This window comes from Rhododendron vialii, chromosome 7a (genome assembly GCF_030253575.1).
Source record: "Rhododendron vialii isolate Sample 1 chromosome 7a, ASM3025357v1".
Lineage (NCBI taxonomy): Eukaryota > Viridiplantae > Streptophyta > Magnoliopsida > Ericales > Ericaceae > Rhododendron > Rhododendron vialii.
This window is the reverse complement of record NC_080563.1, coordinates 29,581,878-29,596,985: the sequence shown is the minus strand read 5'-3', so window position 1 is coordinate 29,596,985 and position 15,108 is coordinate 29,581,878. Positions and strand designations below refer to the sequence as shown.

General features: G+C 38.1%; 1 protein-coding gene, 1 long non-coding RNA gene and 1 other non-coding gene across 3 annotated transcripts; 2 read left to right on the top strand and 1 right to left on the bottom strand.

The window, feature by feature from the left end:
* The first annotated feature begins 2,420 nt into the window (after positions 1-2,420).
* On the top strand, positions 2,421-14,483 carry LOC131332187 (nucleoid-associated protein At4g30620, chloroplastic-like). Its single transcript, XM_058366263.1, has 7 exons — positions 2,421-2,658; positions 6,109-6,245; positions 8,540-8,640; positions 8,742-8,781; positions 9,388-9,459; positions 13,986-14,042; positions 14,152-14,483. Exons 1-7 carry the CDS (start codon positions 2,565-2,567, stop codon positions 14,224-14,226), a joined length of 576 nt encoding a protein of 191 aa, XP_058222246.1. The 5' UTR covers positions 2,421-2,564; the 3' UTR covers positions 14,227-14,483.
* On the bottom strand, positions 3,980-4,087 carry LOC131334911 (small nucleolar RNA snoR100). Its single transcript, XR_009202315.1, has one exon. It is a non-coding gene; the product is annotated as a small nucleolar RNA snoR100 (small nucleolar RNA).
* LOC131332189 (uncharacterized) lies at positions 10,272-12,845 on the top strand. Its single transcript, XR_009201613.1, has 2 exons — positions 10,272-11,697; positions 12,305-12,845. It is a non-coding gene; the product is annotated as an uncharacterized LOC131332189 (long non-coding RNA).
* Positions 14,484-15,108: the final 625 nt, after the last annotated feature.

The window sequence follows — 15,108 nt, the reverse complement described above, 5'->3', positions numbered from 1 at the left end:
TAGTGGTGTGGCTTGTTTGAAAGATTTCTGTTTTTTCGTTTCCCCCCAAGGTAAACACTACTATTCTCTACTGCCAGGATTTTGGGAAAAAAAACAAAAAAACACATACAAGAGACTCGAACCCACACTCTTGTTCTCAAAGCCACACCAACAAATGCCTACTTGCATGTATTTGACATAATATATATATATATATATATATATATATATACACAAAATTGAAAAAAATTAAAAGGCATGGAGGCACGTAACCCCACGTGCCCCAAGGTGGGTTCACCCCTGGTTGACACCCCAATTTTATCTACCGCAAAAAGAGAGAAGAAAAAGCGAATCAGTCTGTGACTATTTTTAGGCCATATACAACTTCAGAGAATAACAACCATATGAAAACTTTATATCTATCTCAAAATTAGTTGGTAATGAGTGATGAGGTCCCTCATATTATTAAGTAATCACGCATTTCACTCCCAAGTATTGTGGGACTGTATTTTTTTGACATCCCTTTATGTACAGCTGTGTTTGAGGTTTGTAATGTATAGTATTGTCAATTAATTTGAGATAGATATAAAATTTCCACAGACTAGAAAAGGGGAAAAAAGGAAGATGGAAGCTGCCTTCGACCATGTGGCATCAAAAGAAACATGAGAACGAACAAAATAGCCAGACAACGTATGGTGTGGTTCCGCTATATTAGAGCATTTTCAATGAGCTTGGTATGTGTGCATATTAGTAACTAGCAAATAAATAAGGTGTCCCAATGCTTATTTTAGTTTGTGTCCTAGAGTGAGCTAATCTTGAGGTGTGCTAAAATGTGTGCCAAATTTGGCCATATTGTTACCAAACATTATATGGGTCCCATATTCATACTTTCAAATTCCAAGACTAAGAAACAATGCCCACTTTTCTTTTTGAAAACTAAAACCGATTGGAACTTATTTTAAACAATTATTAGAATTTATTGTTGAAAGATAACAGACTCTTTAAATCCATTGGAGTACTTACTTAAGTTAGTAATGTTTTAACACACTTTTGTTGGACCCACTTTTGTCCTAATGCACACATTAACAATCTTTTTAACACAAAATGTAGAGAGGTCCATTGCAAATGCTCTTATTAAACTAGGCTAATGGCAATAATCAAGTTGTTTGTGTTAATTGGAGTACTATTTTTGTTGGTGTATATAAAAAGAATAATCTATCTAAAAATCCGTGAAAACGCCCCTAGTGACTAGCGAGCAATTAAACTTAACCTATACCCGTATGCGGCGGCGGGAGGGGAATGCTATGCTACTATTCCGACTCTATTTCTTTGTTTTTTCCTCTTTTCTCCCGTCTCTGTCGTTGATCTGTAAGAGTTTTGTCTCTCGTTTTAAGAGAGTTGTTAGTTCCGTCTTTGGACGAATTTTGTCTACAAATCGGGTTCTTTCAATCGAAGTTGCTTTACAACGATATCTATGCTTCAGTATTCTATCCCTAGACGATGTCTTTGGCGGGGCAACTCGTGGCGGCTTGGCATATCTGTAGTTCTTGGGAGTTCATTGGTGTAGTTCTTGAGAGTGAAAGTTCATTGGTGCATTCATATTTGGTTGGAGTGCATCTAATCGTCTGGGTATTTAGAATCTTTTGTCCTTAACTTTGCACTTTTTCTCATTTGAGACTCTTAATTAGATGTTAGGCAGCTTAAAAGTGTTGCTGTTGTTTTAGGTCATGCCTGGATTAAGATGAAAGACATTAATTGTCTTGTGATTTACTCGTTTTGTATTTGTTAGACGATTAGTTTGGCTTTGTCCAAGTTTTTTGTAATGATCTCCGTTTTGTAAAAAAAAATTGGAAGGACTTTTAAATAAATTTGACTTCCATCTTCTTATTTATCGTCTATTCTTTCTTTTATTCTTTTAACAGGCTGGTAGGAAGGAATTAAGATTTTTTAAATCATAAGCATAAGTTTCGTGACAGATATAAACAATTAGAGGAAATAATTTTTACACTCACATTTTTACGATCTATATAATTGAATAAAATTTACTATTTTGTCATTTTTTCAATACACTTTTTCATGCCTTTTTTTTTTTTTTGATTAGTATACTTTTTCATACTTATAAGAACAATATCGCAAATATGTAAATAAAAACAAAAAAATGAGAGTGAAAATTTGTAACAGATTATCTTAAAGTACTCTTTCCGTCCCATAAAACTTAGCATTTTCAGGAATGCGTGTCATTTTTAAATTGCATATATCTTTCAATTCATAATGTTTTAGGTGATTTTTTAAACTTTGTTTAATAGAACAAATTTAAATATACCAAATAAGATTTATATTGTTTATAAAAAATATTATAAATTAAAAGATATAATCAATTTTAAAAAAAAACTGAAATAGTGAAAGTGCACGGAAGGAGGTAGTGGCAGAAGTGAAAATAACCTTAAAGCTAACAGAACTGGTCCAACCAAACTTCTATCCCCCCAGCTCGGTGTCTCCGCCACGTAGCCGGCTCTACCTCCTCGTTCTCGTTAAGCGCACCCCCAGCCTCTCTCTCTCTCTCTCTCTCTCTCTCTCTCTCCTCAATGGCAGCGTCTACCAGTGCCCTAGCCGGACAATTTTCCCACAGCCACGGCCTAATTGACCGCAGAAGCCCTAATTTCTCTCCATTCTCATTCCGTAAGCATTCTTTCTTATCTGTGTTTACACGTATATATAGATTTACAAATACCCGTCATTTTTCCATACCTCTTCACGGACAAGAACACGGACAATTTTAGTGGTTCGGTATGTAAATAAACTCAATCGATGTGGAAAATTGGAGCAAAATCTGTTGAGTCCCCTCTGGATAGAGGAAATTTACATTCAGGTGAAAATAGCGGTCCTAGCTCAGCTGCTTATTTGGTGCTTTGTAGTAAAGGCAAGTTCTCGTGTCGTACTTCTAGGCTGGGAACGAGTTGAGCTTTGCTTGCTAGAGTGTTTTTGCTCGGATGGATCGAAACTAGTTGAGCTTTACATCAGTTGACCGGGCTCATGTTCGTAAACGAGATGAACTCTAGGTTAAAATGCACGTGGAAAAGAGACAAGATTTTGGGAAGCATAGTAAAACAGGTTCATATTATTGACGACTTTTATCAATAAAGTATAGAGTGTAGAAATATCCACGTACTCCAAGCATGAATAGAATAATTAAGCCTAAGTAAAACTTGTATAACATTTCATCTACTTTGGTCAGTGTTGGGTTGAGTTTGGCTCAATTACTAAACAAGCACAAACATCAGGCTTGAGTTCATTCATTAAGATAACAAGCAAAGTGACATTTAAATGAGCCGAGCTCTGCTTTTGAAAAGCTTGGTTCGTTGCAACACTAAATACTCTCCTACATTTCGGTGACAAATGCAGGAAGACACCTAAATTTTTTGGTGCTTTGAACAACTTCTTGATTTAAGAATTGTACTTGACTACGATTTGAATTGGAATAATTGGAGCCCTTGGTAAGAAAGATGCCCTTGCAGATGTTAGTGAAGCACTAGTAATGCTATAGGATGAGGAGGTTATCTCAAATAATTCTGGCTAATCTGGCGATAAACAAATAAGTAAATCATGATCTTGAACCCCATTTCCTTATGTTGTCTTCTCAAAACGTTTTGATTCACATTTATCAATCTTTTCTGAGGCGAATGCACTGTGCAAGGTGCTCTACCGCTCATGAGGCGAGTCGTAGGCCTCAAGGCCTAGTTATTTAGAAGATTTATTTTAATTTAAGAAATTCATAAAATTTTAAGAAATTACAACAAAGTGAGAAAGTGGTAACAACAACAACAACAACATAACATAACCCATCTAATCCCCAATCATTGGGGGTATGGGCGAGGGATGATTGGAGACAGACATAACCTTTGGCAACATATGCACAAATATATGCATAAAGTGTCTGCTCTCAGAATACCACTGAAACAGTGGCCCCCCTAAACCTCCAAGAACCGAGGAGCTACAGGGATCTTTTGTTGTAGAACCATGCCCCCAAATCAAAGCCAAATGGCATCAGAGAGGGCAGGCTTAGAGACTCAAATCAATTTATGTGCACATTACCATACTTCCTTCATTGATAATTCAGAGCATACTGATGCTCTGGAAAGTGGTAACAATGCTAAGTGAAATTTATAAAAGCTCCCGTAAACCAAGAGTCAAGAGATATACATTTTAGTATAAGTTACACCAATTTCTATGAAAAGATTAGCCAATTAGGTACTCTATGATTTCAAGATCGACAAATTGAGAGATAGGATGAAAGTGAAGATCTATAGGCCATGTGTTCTTGAAAAGAGTCCTTCCCTTCTTAGTCCAAGGGAAAGGTGCAAAACAAAATTTTTGTGGCTTGATCTTTCGTGGGATGGGGCATGTGCGAAGTGTATGTCTCACTTGAAATGCATAAAAATATGTAAAAGGCGCACCTGATGTGAACCCCCCATAGACAAGGTGTAAGCTTTTGGAGGGCAAGGCACAAATTCAAAGGCCTCGAGGCGATTTTCAAATCATAGCCTTGATGCGGCCCTTGAGGCGAGCCTCAATTTAGCCATTGTAAAACATATTGATATTTATGAATAAGTAGATGGTAGGAGTAAGAAGCTTTATAGTTGGTGAAGGCAGTGTTGATATTATTGATGTATGGTAGGAGTAAGAAGCTTTATAGTTGGTGAAGGCAGTGTTGATATTATTGATGTATGATCTATGTATTCAAACATTATTGACCCTAGTCACCTTGTGTGCCTTTTGTCACGACTCAGGTATTTTGACGAACACCTGGCATTAGGGGTGTGCAAAAAACCCGAGCCCCGACGGCCCCGACCCGAAGGGTTTTGGGTGGGGCCGAACATGTTGTTCGGTCGGGTACATGTCCATTTTTTGAAAAAAAATCAGTTTTCGGTTCAGGGCTCGGGGTGTTGTTTTTCTTACCCGACCCGACCAAAAGACGACAAATTCATATACTCCCTCCGTCCCATAATATTTGTCTGGACCGCAAAACGGAGACGTAAAAATAATACAATTTTTGTAAAAAAAGTTGGAAAAAAATTCAACAATTTACTAGATCTTGACGAGTTCTTTTAACTTATGAAAAAAAATTGAATTTTTTCTTGAAAGAAATACATTATTTTATAGTCCTCGTTTTGCGGACTGGACAAATATTATGAGACGGAGGGAGTAGATTACTTCGGTTTTGGCCGGACCCGACCCGACAAAAACCCGACCCGACCAAAAACCCGTCCCGACCAAAAAAATCCGTTACGCAGACGGTTATTCCCCCTCCTTCGGTTCGGGTTCAGGGTCCAAAAATTCGATAACCGACCAGTCGGGTCGGGTTCGGGACCGAACCCGACTCGTCCGACCCGTGCACACCCCTACCTGGCATGCATCCCATCAAGAGATGGAGTTTTTTTTGGAACTTGCTAGAGTTCCCTAGAACAGTGTGGAGGTGGAGGTGTGGAAGCCTAGAGGACTCTAGAAACCTTCTAGAACCATCTCCTAGATAATCTAGATTATTTTATATAATTCTAGACTTGTATAGATATTTGTAGAGAATTCTAGATTGGAATAGTTGGGAAGCTTCTAGAGAATGTTCTAGACTTCTCCTTTGGTGTATAAATTGGTCAGGGCCTCAATTGCCCAAACCAACTTGAAAGCCTTGTAATCCCTCTCTCCCCTAACAAATCTCTAACTCTCCACTCTTCCATCTTCTGGCTTACTTAGGGGCAAGCAAGTGTGGACATAACATCTAAGGCCGCACGGTTGACTTAGAAATTCTAAGGCCGTGGCACTTTGCTTATGATCTTCACATGTTTCTTCGAATTTATGGGACCTCTCTTTACGTAATATTCATGTTTTCAATACTTGACTAATCATAACAAGTGGCCATGATCTATCCACCCTCGTTTGATCTCGATTAGATTGTTGATCTATGGAGTTCGGGAACTCAATAGACATGGTTATGCTAGTCTAGATTCATTCTTTTTTCTTCCCAATGCATCACTTCTAGTTTGCCGAAGACTGAATAACGCATTCTACTAGAACTAACCTTTTAGACTCCTTTTCTAAATCGCTAACTATCTCACTCCTTCGTATCTTTTTCAGGTAAACTTAATCCATACACCCATCCTGTTGGTTCTCCCATTGTATCTCAGCCAATGACCCGAAGATCGATGCGTATACACGCCTTATTTGGAGGCAAAAAAGAAAATAATGAGATGAGTGATGACGGCTCCTCAAAGGTCCGCAAATTAGCTCTTAGTTGAAAATTGCATCTAGCCAGATTATATGGTATATACGCGGATTTTGTTGATGCTTATACACTACAAACTACATTATTTGACACATTGGGAAAGATTCCTCCTTCAGGATGAGCAATTCCTATTTTTACTTGAGATTGATGGTCATTATGTGCTCAACTTGGGAATTATAATTGAACATTGACGTCTTCTACGCTTGACAATTATGTGCTCAACTTGGGAATTATAATTGAACATTGACGTCTTCTACGCTAATTGTTATCTAACGGGGCCTTCCCCATCTTTCTGGGCTTGGAAAGGTTAATGATAGAACAAGTACTAAACTCGGTATTCCATTGACTAAAGAATACTAACATGACATAGATGCAGCCAGTCAATTGATAATTGATATAGGATTTCGGTAATGGTGGTTATTAATTGCATACAAGGCTTTATCAGTAATCAAGTTTGTTGTTGGAACAACATGTCTTTCTTCTTTTTTCTAGTGTTGGTTGGAGCATATTACAAAAACTGTACACTTGGTGGTATGACTTCAGCATTTAAGATGGTGGAAAGGTTGAAAAGAAATTTCAGCATAACAAACAGAGTAGCTATTTAACAACATATTACATAGGTAATATTGTACAAATATTCGTCAACATTTTTTTTCCCAATCGATAAAATTTTATTTTTTTCCCCAAAAACTAATTATTTTTCCAACTTATGCATTACTACTTTATATGCCTGAAACATTGTCATTCGCAAAAAGAAAATCTTCTCAGTATCAAAAAGCATATTTCAAGAACTTATACTATCATGGACTAGGAAGTGCAGACATGTCATAAAGGGTTTTCTGTCTGTGTCTGACACTTGCTGCACTAGCCAATTCTTGTCACGCCACCTGTCCCTGAGTCACATAGTCTGTCTATTTGGGGTGGCGCATCCACGAACTAGGTCGCGGATCCTCAAATATAGTGTGTAATCATTGAAAAGTCGCGGATTGTTTGTGTGGTTCACATATTGATATCATGCTGTAGCGGACTATGATTTTGTCCATACCTAGAGTGACAAGTATGCACAGTCAGTACACTTTTTGGCTGTGCACAGGCAGACTTTAGACTTCAGCCACACAACTAAGACTGTACCAGCGCATATCTGGCAGTAAAAGGTAACTCGTGAGCGTGGGTTCAGTCTCCATTCAACTTGAATATACCAAGATGGAAAGCTATGAAGCTCACTTGTTTATGAGTCTATGACAATTAACATTTATGTATTTATTTATACGGATGCTTGGTGGAAAGCTTATAAACTACGCCTAGTTATACCACTAAAATGCAAAACAGGATGTTAAGAGAAAGTATTATATTGACATATGAAACCTTCAGAAGAGATAATTTTATGTTTATTTTATTCGAAACAATAGTGTAAAATACGCGCTCTTAGGGCTTTCTCGATCTTACGGATTAGAGTGAATGACACTCTCATATTCACACTTGCTTCCGTTCATGCTTTCACACCCGCACTGTGTGACTTAGTTTGCCTTGAAAATCTGACACTTGAGACAATCAGATACACATTAGATACATATGTTTGTTCCATGGACATGCATGAGATGAGACATGTATAGGACTCTAGGGTGTTTGGGGAAGTTTGAAAAAGGAATGTAGAGGCCTAAGCTTAAAAGAACATAAAAAAAAAGGATTTATACACACTTATCCCTTCTTACTGCTTTTTGGTGTGAATTACTAATTTTTTACGACTTCCAATTTATTTCTGTACGCTTGAGAGTTGGGACTACTTATAGAATAGGTAAGACATTATGGCTTTCTATTGCTTTTTAGAACTAAGAGTAGATAGAGAGAATAGAATCAATAGATAATTGCTACAAGTTATTTTATCATAAAGGGAAAGGTATCTTAAAATTGCTGTGTGAGCATGTTTCTGATGGGGCTTTGTTTGGTCTCATGCCCATAGATGTGCTTCTTAGATTTTTGATTTTCCAAACAAGCGAATCACATTTGGCCTATTTGAAAAGAGAGGCTGTGATGTCCACTGATCAATCATTTTTCTTAATTTGGGACATGTTATTGCAGCTTATGTTTTCGTTGGGGCATGGGATAGTGATTATGATATGTTACTTTTGAATTTGTTTGTCGAAAACTAGTTTTCAAACTGAAAGTTTCAGTCTTGATTTGTACTTGTTGTCGATTCCACCTTTAATGTTGTTATATAGTTAATGTAGTTAATTTTGTTTCTATTCGCTTGGATACTGATCTTTATTCATGGTTCTTGGATAGGCTGGAATGTTTGGTAATATGCAAAATCTATTTGAGACAGTAAAAAAGGCTCAGATGGTAGTCCAAGTTGAAGGAGTACGTGTGCAGAAAGAACTTGATGCGTATATCCTAAATCTATGACTCCTTTGGTATTGTACTGCAAGCGTGCATTCATTTGGCCGTTTTGCACCCTTACAGTTGGTGTTTTTGTTTGGTTTTGCAGAGCAGAGTTTGATGGTTATTGTGAAGGTGAGCTAATAAAGGTATGATTTGCTCGCTCAGTTTTTGTAACCTGATTTTAGAAGTAGTGGTTACCTGAGCCCATGGATAAGTTTACCTTGGAATTGGTTCAATTAGCATAGGTTGACCATGTTACCAATCTAAATTCACATGTTTGTCTCTATTAAAGTGGATCTAACAGTTTTATCTTTTTGATACTTTGTTTGGTTTTTTGCACATTATCTTTTCATGCGAACAACACTTGTCATGCTTTGAATGGTAATCCAGTTAGCTATATTTGTGTATTGTTTCCGCCCTTAAGCTCAAAGGGAAAAGCGAGTCCATCTTACTGTTGGATGTTGATTTTTAACCAATTTAGGGTTTTAGCACCGTTAGTTTTGGGTATGTGTTTTCCGTTGGTAACTCCTCATTCTTCTTGACTGCATTTCTGTTTGTTATTGATTTGTTTCGATATTACAATGTTGTTTGCATAAATGATACTAAAGAAAGGAAATGTGACTATACTGTGGGTAGCCAGAAGTTTTGTTTTGGTAACTATTGACAAGTATGGGTAGTGTTACGGCCTTACGGGTTTTGCTTTGATGTTCAGATGGGCTTCTTCTTGACATTTTCAGTTGTTTGTTTGTTAGGTAACACTTTCGGGTAACCAGAAGCCTGTGCGCACTGAGATAACCGAGGCTGCATTGGAATTAGGAGCTGAAGTAAGTGAATATCATTTCTTCACATTGCTTATTGGAACCTTTGTTTATCACCATATATTTGCTACTCTAACCTAGTCCTCATTGGTGGACTTGATAACAACAAAGCTGGAATTGCTTTCCTGTTAGATATATAATGCATTCTGTTGACATCTTTAAGGAGACTACATTATGTTTGCGTTTCACTATCTTTCGTATGAGTGGAAACTAGTCAATATTGGATTTCGTGTTCAACATGTCATATTCTAGATCTAGATCTAAGGCTAAGAGAAGATATATTAGTTCTTTGCCATACTAAGTTTGTGGGTGGTCAATAGTGACAGCTGAACTGGGTTCTGTTTGGTTTAAAAAGTCTTTCATGGAGAACAGAGGGATTTCTTATGTCTTGTCTCCTATAATGGACAAGAGAGCTCTGGTGGTTTTTTTTGGTGGAAGTTGTCCAGACCTAAAGGCCCTTAGTTCTGTTCCTTGCGCTGCTAACTCTAAGGAGGTGAGGAAAAGAACTTCTGGATGGTGAAGCCCTGAGCCCCCCCCTTAGTCCATAGTAAGCACTAGGCGCGGAAGTGACTTGAGATTATCGGAGGTGGGGGTGGTGAGAGCAGAGACGGCCTTAGGCCCTTAGGCGAGGGAGGATGATGGAGGAGAAGTTCTTGTCGGAACATAGGATTATGCATCCTTGAATATATTTGTGGATGTTTCCTTATGTTGGAGGGTCAAAACATGGGGGATTGCCATGATTTAACACCCCTAAAATTGTTACAGAACCACAAGAAGGGGTAATTGTTTTAAAGAAAAAAGGGGAAGAAGTCTGTTCTTTGTTGCACATCATACTTAGGGGCGTAAAAGGCTTGTTTGTGTTTTTCCCACATAAAGACTCCTTTTTGGTATTCTCTCTCTCTATGTTCCACTTCTACTAAAAAATCTCTCTATGGACTGCAAATAAGGTATTGAACTTAAACATATCTCTTTCAATCAAATTCTCTATTCTTGCTACGTTTTGAACATCTTTGCAGTAATTACATCTGTTGCAGCTGGAAGTAGAATTCATAAAGACAATGATGATGTCTTGTTCAAAGTCACCACTAGGTGAAATTCTTGGCTACACTGCTAGTACTTTCACAAAACCTATGATGCCCACTTCAGACCTTAGGGGTCCTATTATGTGCATTTGCTTAAGCAATATAAACCTTGGAGTCATAGGCTTTGCTTGGTTTAAGTTTTGAGGGAGGTTTTTGGGGTATTGAGTGGAGATAGATAGATAAAGAAATTAGAGTAATAATTGGAGAGAAAACTTATTGGGGACCGTGCGTAGAGAGGGTTGAATACCCAAAGCGAACACAGTCTATATAATTAGATCACAGTGGTAGCTATGTACTTCCTTTGACATTAGTAGCTATGCAGTTCTTTGGAGAGTCGCTTGTGTTGGTCAAAGCCTCTCTCACTTTCTTAGACCCTTCAAGGTTCAAGTTTCAAATCCTCTCGACGGAGGAATGGTGTGACACCTTGTAAAACCTCAACTTTGGCCTCCAAGTCGCAAATCTCTTATTATCTCGAGGGGGTCATGGGTAGATCAAAAATCACATATAAAGCCGACCTAGGTCAGCTATTGTGAGAGTGTCAGGGTGCCTTTTTGGATGCCGCTTGGTGGAAGTTTTCTAGGCAGGCCAAGGAAGATGGAGTAGATGCCAAAGCAGGATGCGGTTGCCTTTGAAAGGAGTGCGCCTTAGTCCCGGCGGTGGAGGGAGAACACAGTGTGGAGGACCCTTGACCGAGCCCAGAGCCAATGGCGCACTAGGATTGGAGGAGGTGAGAGTAGAGACAACTCAGCCGCTAGGAAGGATGGTTGAGCTATTGTCCATGGTAGGTAAAGCACTTTGATGACTTGAGATAGCTAGAGGGGAACAGGTGAGAGCACAGAGATCCTTGTGCGAGAGAGAGAATGTAGTGGAGTCGTGGACTTTTGCTCGTCAATGGGATGATTGAAGAGAAGTATCCTTGGTGTGTGGGGAGGGGGTATACTGGGGAGAGTAGTGACTCAACTAGTTGGTTTGATAATCTTGAGGTCTCTCACAGACCCATTGCACTCGTCGAACCTTGGGAGTTGGGAGTCTTATGATGGTGGAGAGAGGGTGAATTTACAGCACTGTAGCGGATGGCAGTAGGTCTATTCAGCTTGGAGAAACACTTTTCTTGGTTAAAAATCCCTCTTTCTGAAATTGTTCTAGGTACAAAGTTCTCAGTGTTCTAAAACTCGGAAATACTCGGCGAGCACTCGGTACTCGGTGCCTAGCCGAGTAGAGTTAGGGCTACTCGGTGGGAATTACTCGGCCAGCCGATTACTCGGCATTACTCGGCGAGTACCAATTACTCGGTAAAACGAGATTACTCGGAAGTGGGGAGAAAATCGAAAAAAAAACTGAAAAAATGGGGTAAAATACATAATATGTTAAATTTGAAGGGTCGTTAGTGTAATTTCAGTATAGTTTTATACTTACCCTAATCGAGTGAACACACCAATCAAGCTACTGCTGCTGTTCGAAGCGGCTGCTACTGTTCCAACGTTGAACTTTGTAATTGACTATTAATTTCGTACTTGGTTTCATTTGGTTTGAATGTTAAACTTTGCAATGGACTAGTAATTTTGTACTTAGTTTCATTTGGTTTGAACCATGAACATTGAACTTCTCATTATGCATTATGAATATCATTTGGGGAACATATAAAAAAAAAAAAATCCAAGTAATTTCTACTCGCCGAGTAATCACTGAGTACTCGGCCTACGAGGTACAAGGTGGCCGGCCGAGCGAGTACCGAGTACCGAGTTTTAGAACATTGAAAGTTCTTAGAGGTATGGAGTGGCGACTATCTTGATGAACCCTTGTAATGCCTTTAAGACACATACCTCTTGCAATCCCAAGCAGCCCACAGCTTTGGAGTCGTTCTATGGCGGGAGGCACCTACATAATGTCTGTTACTCAGCCATCTCATGACCTACGCTATTATTGAAACACTAGGGTGCCCTTTAGATACATAAGATTGGGACTGCTGTAGGTGCAGGCCTATGATACATGGATCTATCATTTTTTGCGGAGTACCCACGTCGATACGACGTGACATGGCTGCGGGATATGTGTCAAGGTGTGGCTACTTTTGTCGAAGAATAGAGGAGCAATCTATGTAACACGGATAGAGACACGGATGCTGCAAGAAGTAAATAAATAAATACTATTTATTTTATACCAGTGGTAACATAGTTATATGTAGAAGCATAAAGCATCAATATATATGAGCATCGCATATACATAATATACACATCATATTATACTTTTAACCCAAAATATTTGAAGTAATACACATTTACCCCCTGAAGTTAATTTTTTTGCATATTTGCCGTGTCCCTATACGTATCCCTCCCATATCCCCGCCTTGTCTCTCTTGTGTGTCCCCTTGAAAAATTTAATGGACATGCCATGATACGTTTTTTGTCATGTCTTTGGCGTGTCCTGGCCCCGTGTCGGACACGAGGACATGCAGCCCCTAGGAATGTTGGTGCTTGTGCAATAGCTAATATATTGGACTCTGCTAATTTCTTAATTTTGGGTATGTAAATGGGCTGATATATTGTGATAATTATGGACGCCTTCAAAATTCTGTATGGGCTTCTATAATATCATATGATTGGCCTACAATTGTTATCTTATAAAGCGGGCAATGACTTGTTGCCAGCACGTACAAGTTGCTGCTTGAAGTCTCTATATTTTAGTTCAGGGTTCCAAATATGTATTATGTAGAAATTTCTACATCTTGCAGTGAACTTGGAGTAAACAAATAAACTTTTGGAAAAAACATGGATTAGTCTTAACTTTGTCTAAAAATTACGAAGAAGTCTTACTATAGTACAACTTTCCCACTTAAGTCCCACATTCAATGAATTTCCTCATATACCCTATACGACGGATTTCTTAATTTCCTAAGAAATAAGCTTTTGATCAATCAATTAATAGAATCCATCTTTAATGATTACTTTGACAAAATCATTGTTTTTATCTTCTCATTGGAGATATACTAAAATTCAATCGCAGGGGTGGAGGTATATGGAGGGGGAGTGGCACATGCCACCCGGCTAAGGGAAGTCGATTAAGTACTTATCGGTATTCAAAGCTTAATTTTTTACACCAAGTACAAAACATAGCTTTTTAAAGAATAAACGGTTGGGATCTTAGAAATAATAACTTAATGACTTTCCTTTAAAGAACATAAGATGGTTGAACTAATCCATGTTTTTTTAACAAAAAAGAAAGCCCAAGCCCAAGCCTGATTATGCGTTTATCCTTTCTCTTTGTACTTTTAATGAACAAATAGTAGTAGTGGACTCCAATTGGATAGTGCCGCCTCCTATCCAAACCTGGCTCTGTCATTGTTCAATTGAGTTGTATAACTGAATCTAGAGTAAATGTTAATGGGCACACATTCATGAAAGAAACGACAAGAATATAGACATTTATCGGCATTCCTTTAATTGCATGCAGAAAGTCTCCCTTTTGGTCACTGAGGCATACAAGGATGCACACCAGAAGAGTGTTCGGGTGAGAATTCATGTAGTTCTGGGTACTATTGATCAATCCGAATTTCTCAATTTCCCCTTTCCTTCCTAATATTGTTGCTCCTTGAAAATTGGTTTCCTATTTTTCTCAGGCTATGAAAGAGAGAATGAATAATCTTGCCCAGAGCTTAGGAATGCCGCCAGGCCTCGGCGAGGCATTCAAGTGATGCTCGTCAATGGAGATGAGCTTCAATTTTGTAAATGAGCTTTCTTGCATTGGCTATATGCTTTGTGATGACTTAACAATCTCCAAGCCAGTCGTTTTAAGTTTCAAAGAACATTGTTTTGTGTTTTGCTCGTTCTTGTTGGGGAAATTTGAAGGTTCTTTTTGTTTCTCTTTCGTATGTTGGTGATATAAGAAGGGTCTGCATTGTTAAAAGTCTCCAAATGAAAGGCCAAATTTGTGGCTCCTCTTTAAGTTCAAGTTTATGAAGTTGGGATCTAACAGTACAGTACCATGCGGTCACTTTGATTTTTTGAAGTGTGTTTACCAAACGCCCTCTTAGCATTCTCACGTGCAGGTTCCAATCTTGTTTCGGCCATAAGTTGTTTTCAATTGGCACGATGCTTAACATGTTGGTTAGGTAGTCTAATCATTTACTCCCTCCGTCCTTAAATAAATGTCCATGTTACTATTTCAGACATTTTTAAAAATCATTTATATATGCCAAAGTATATTATTTTTTATATGCAATATGGATCTTATTTGATAGATCTTAATTGGTTCTATTAGACAAAATTTTGAAAATTATAAAAATGGTATAAATTAAAAGATATAACTAATTTAAAAAAATTTGGAAAAAGTGAAACTGAACATTTATTAAGGGACGGAGGGAATACTAATTTTCTTTTAATACAGACTTGATCCAATCAAATTGTTATTGATTTCATTGAGGATTTAGGCTGAACTATTCGGTCTAACTATGCATCTCTGCATGTTTATTATTATTTTTTAATCATATTTCAAACTTTTTCTTTAATCATTTGTACTTCTCTTTCAAGTTCAATATTCTTTCTTTCTTTTTCTATATTAAAAGTCCGGTATGGAA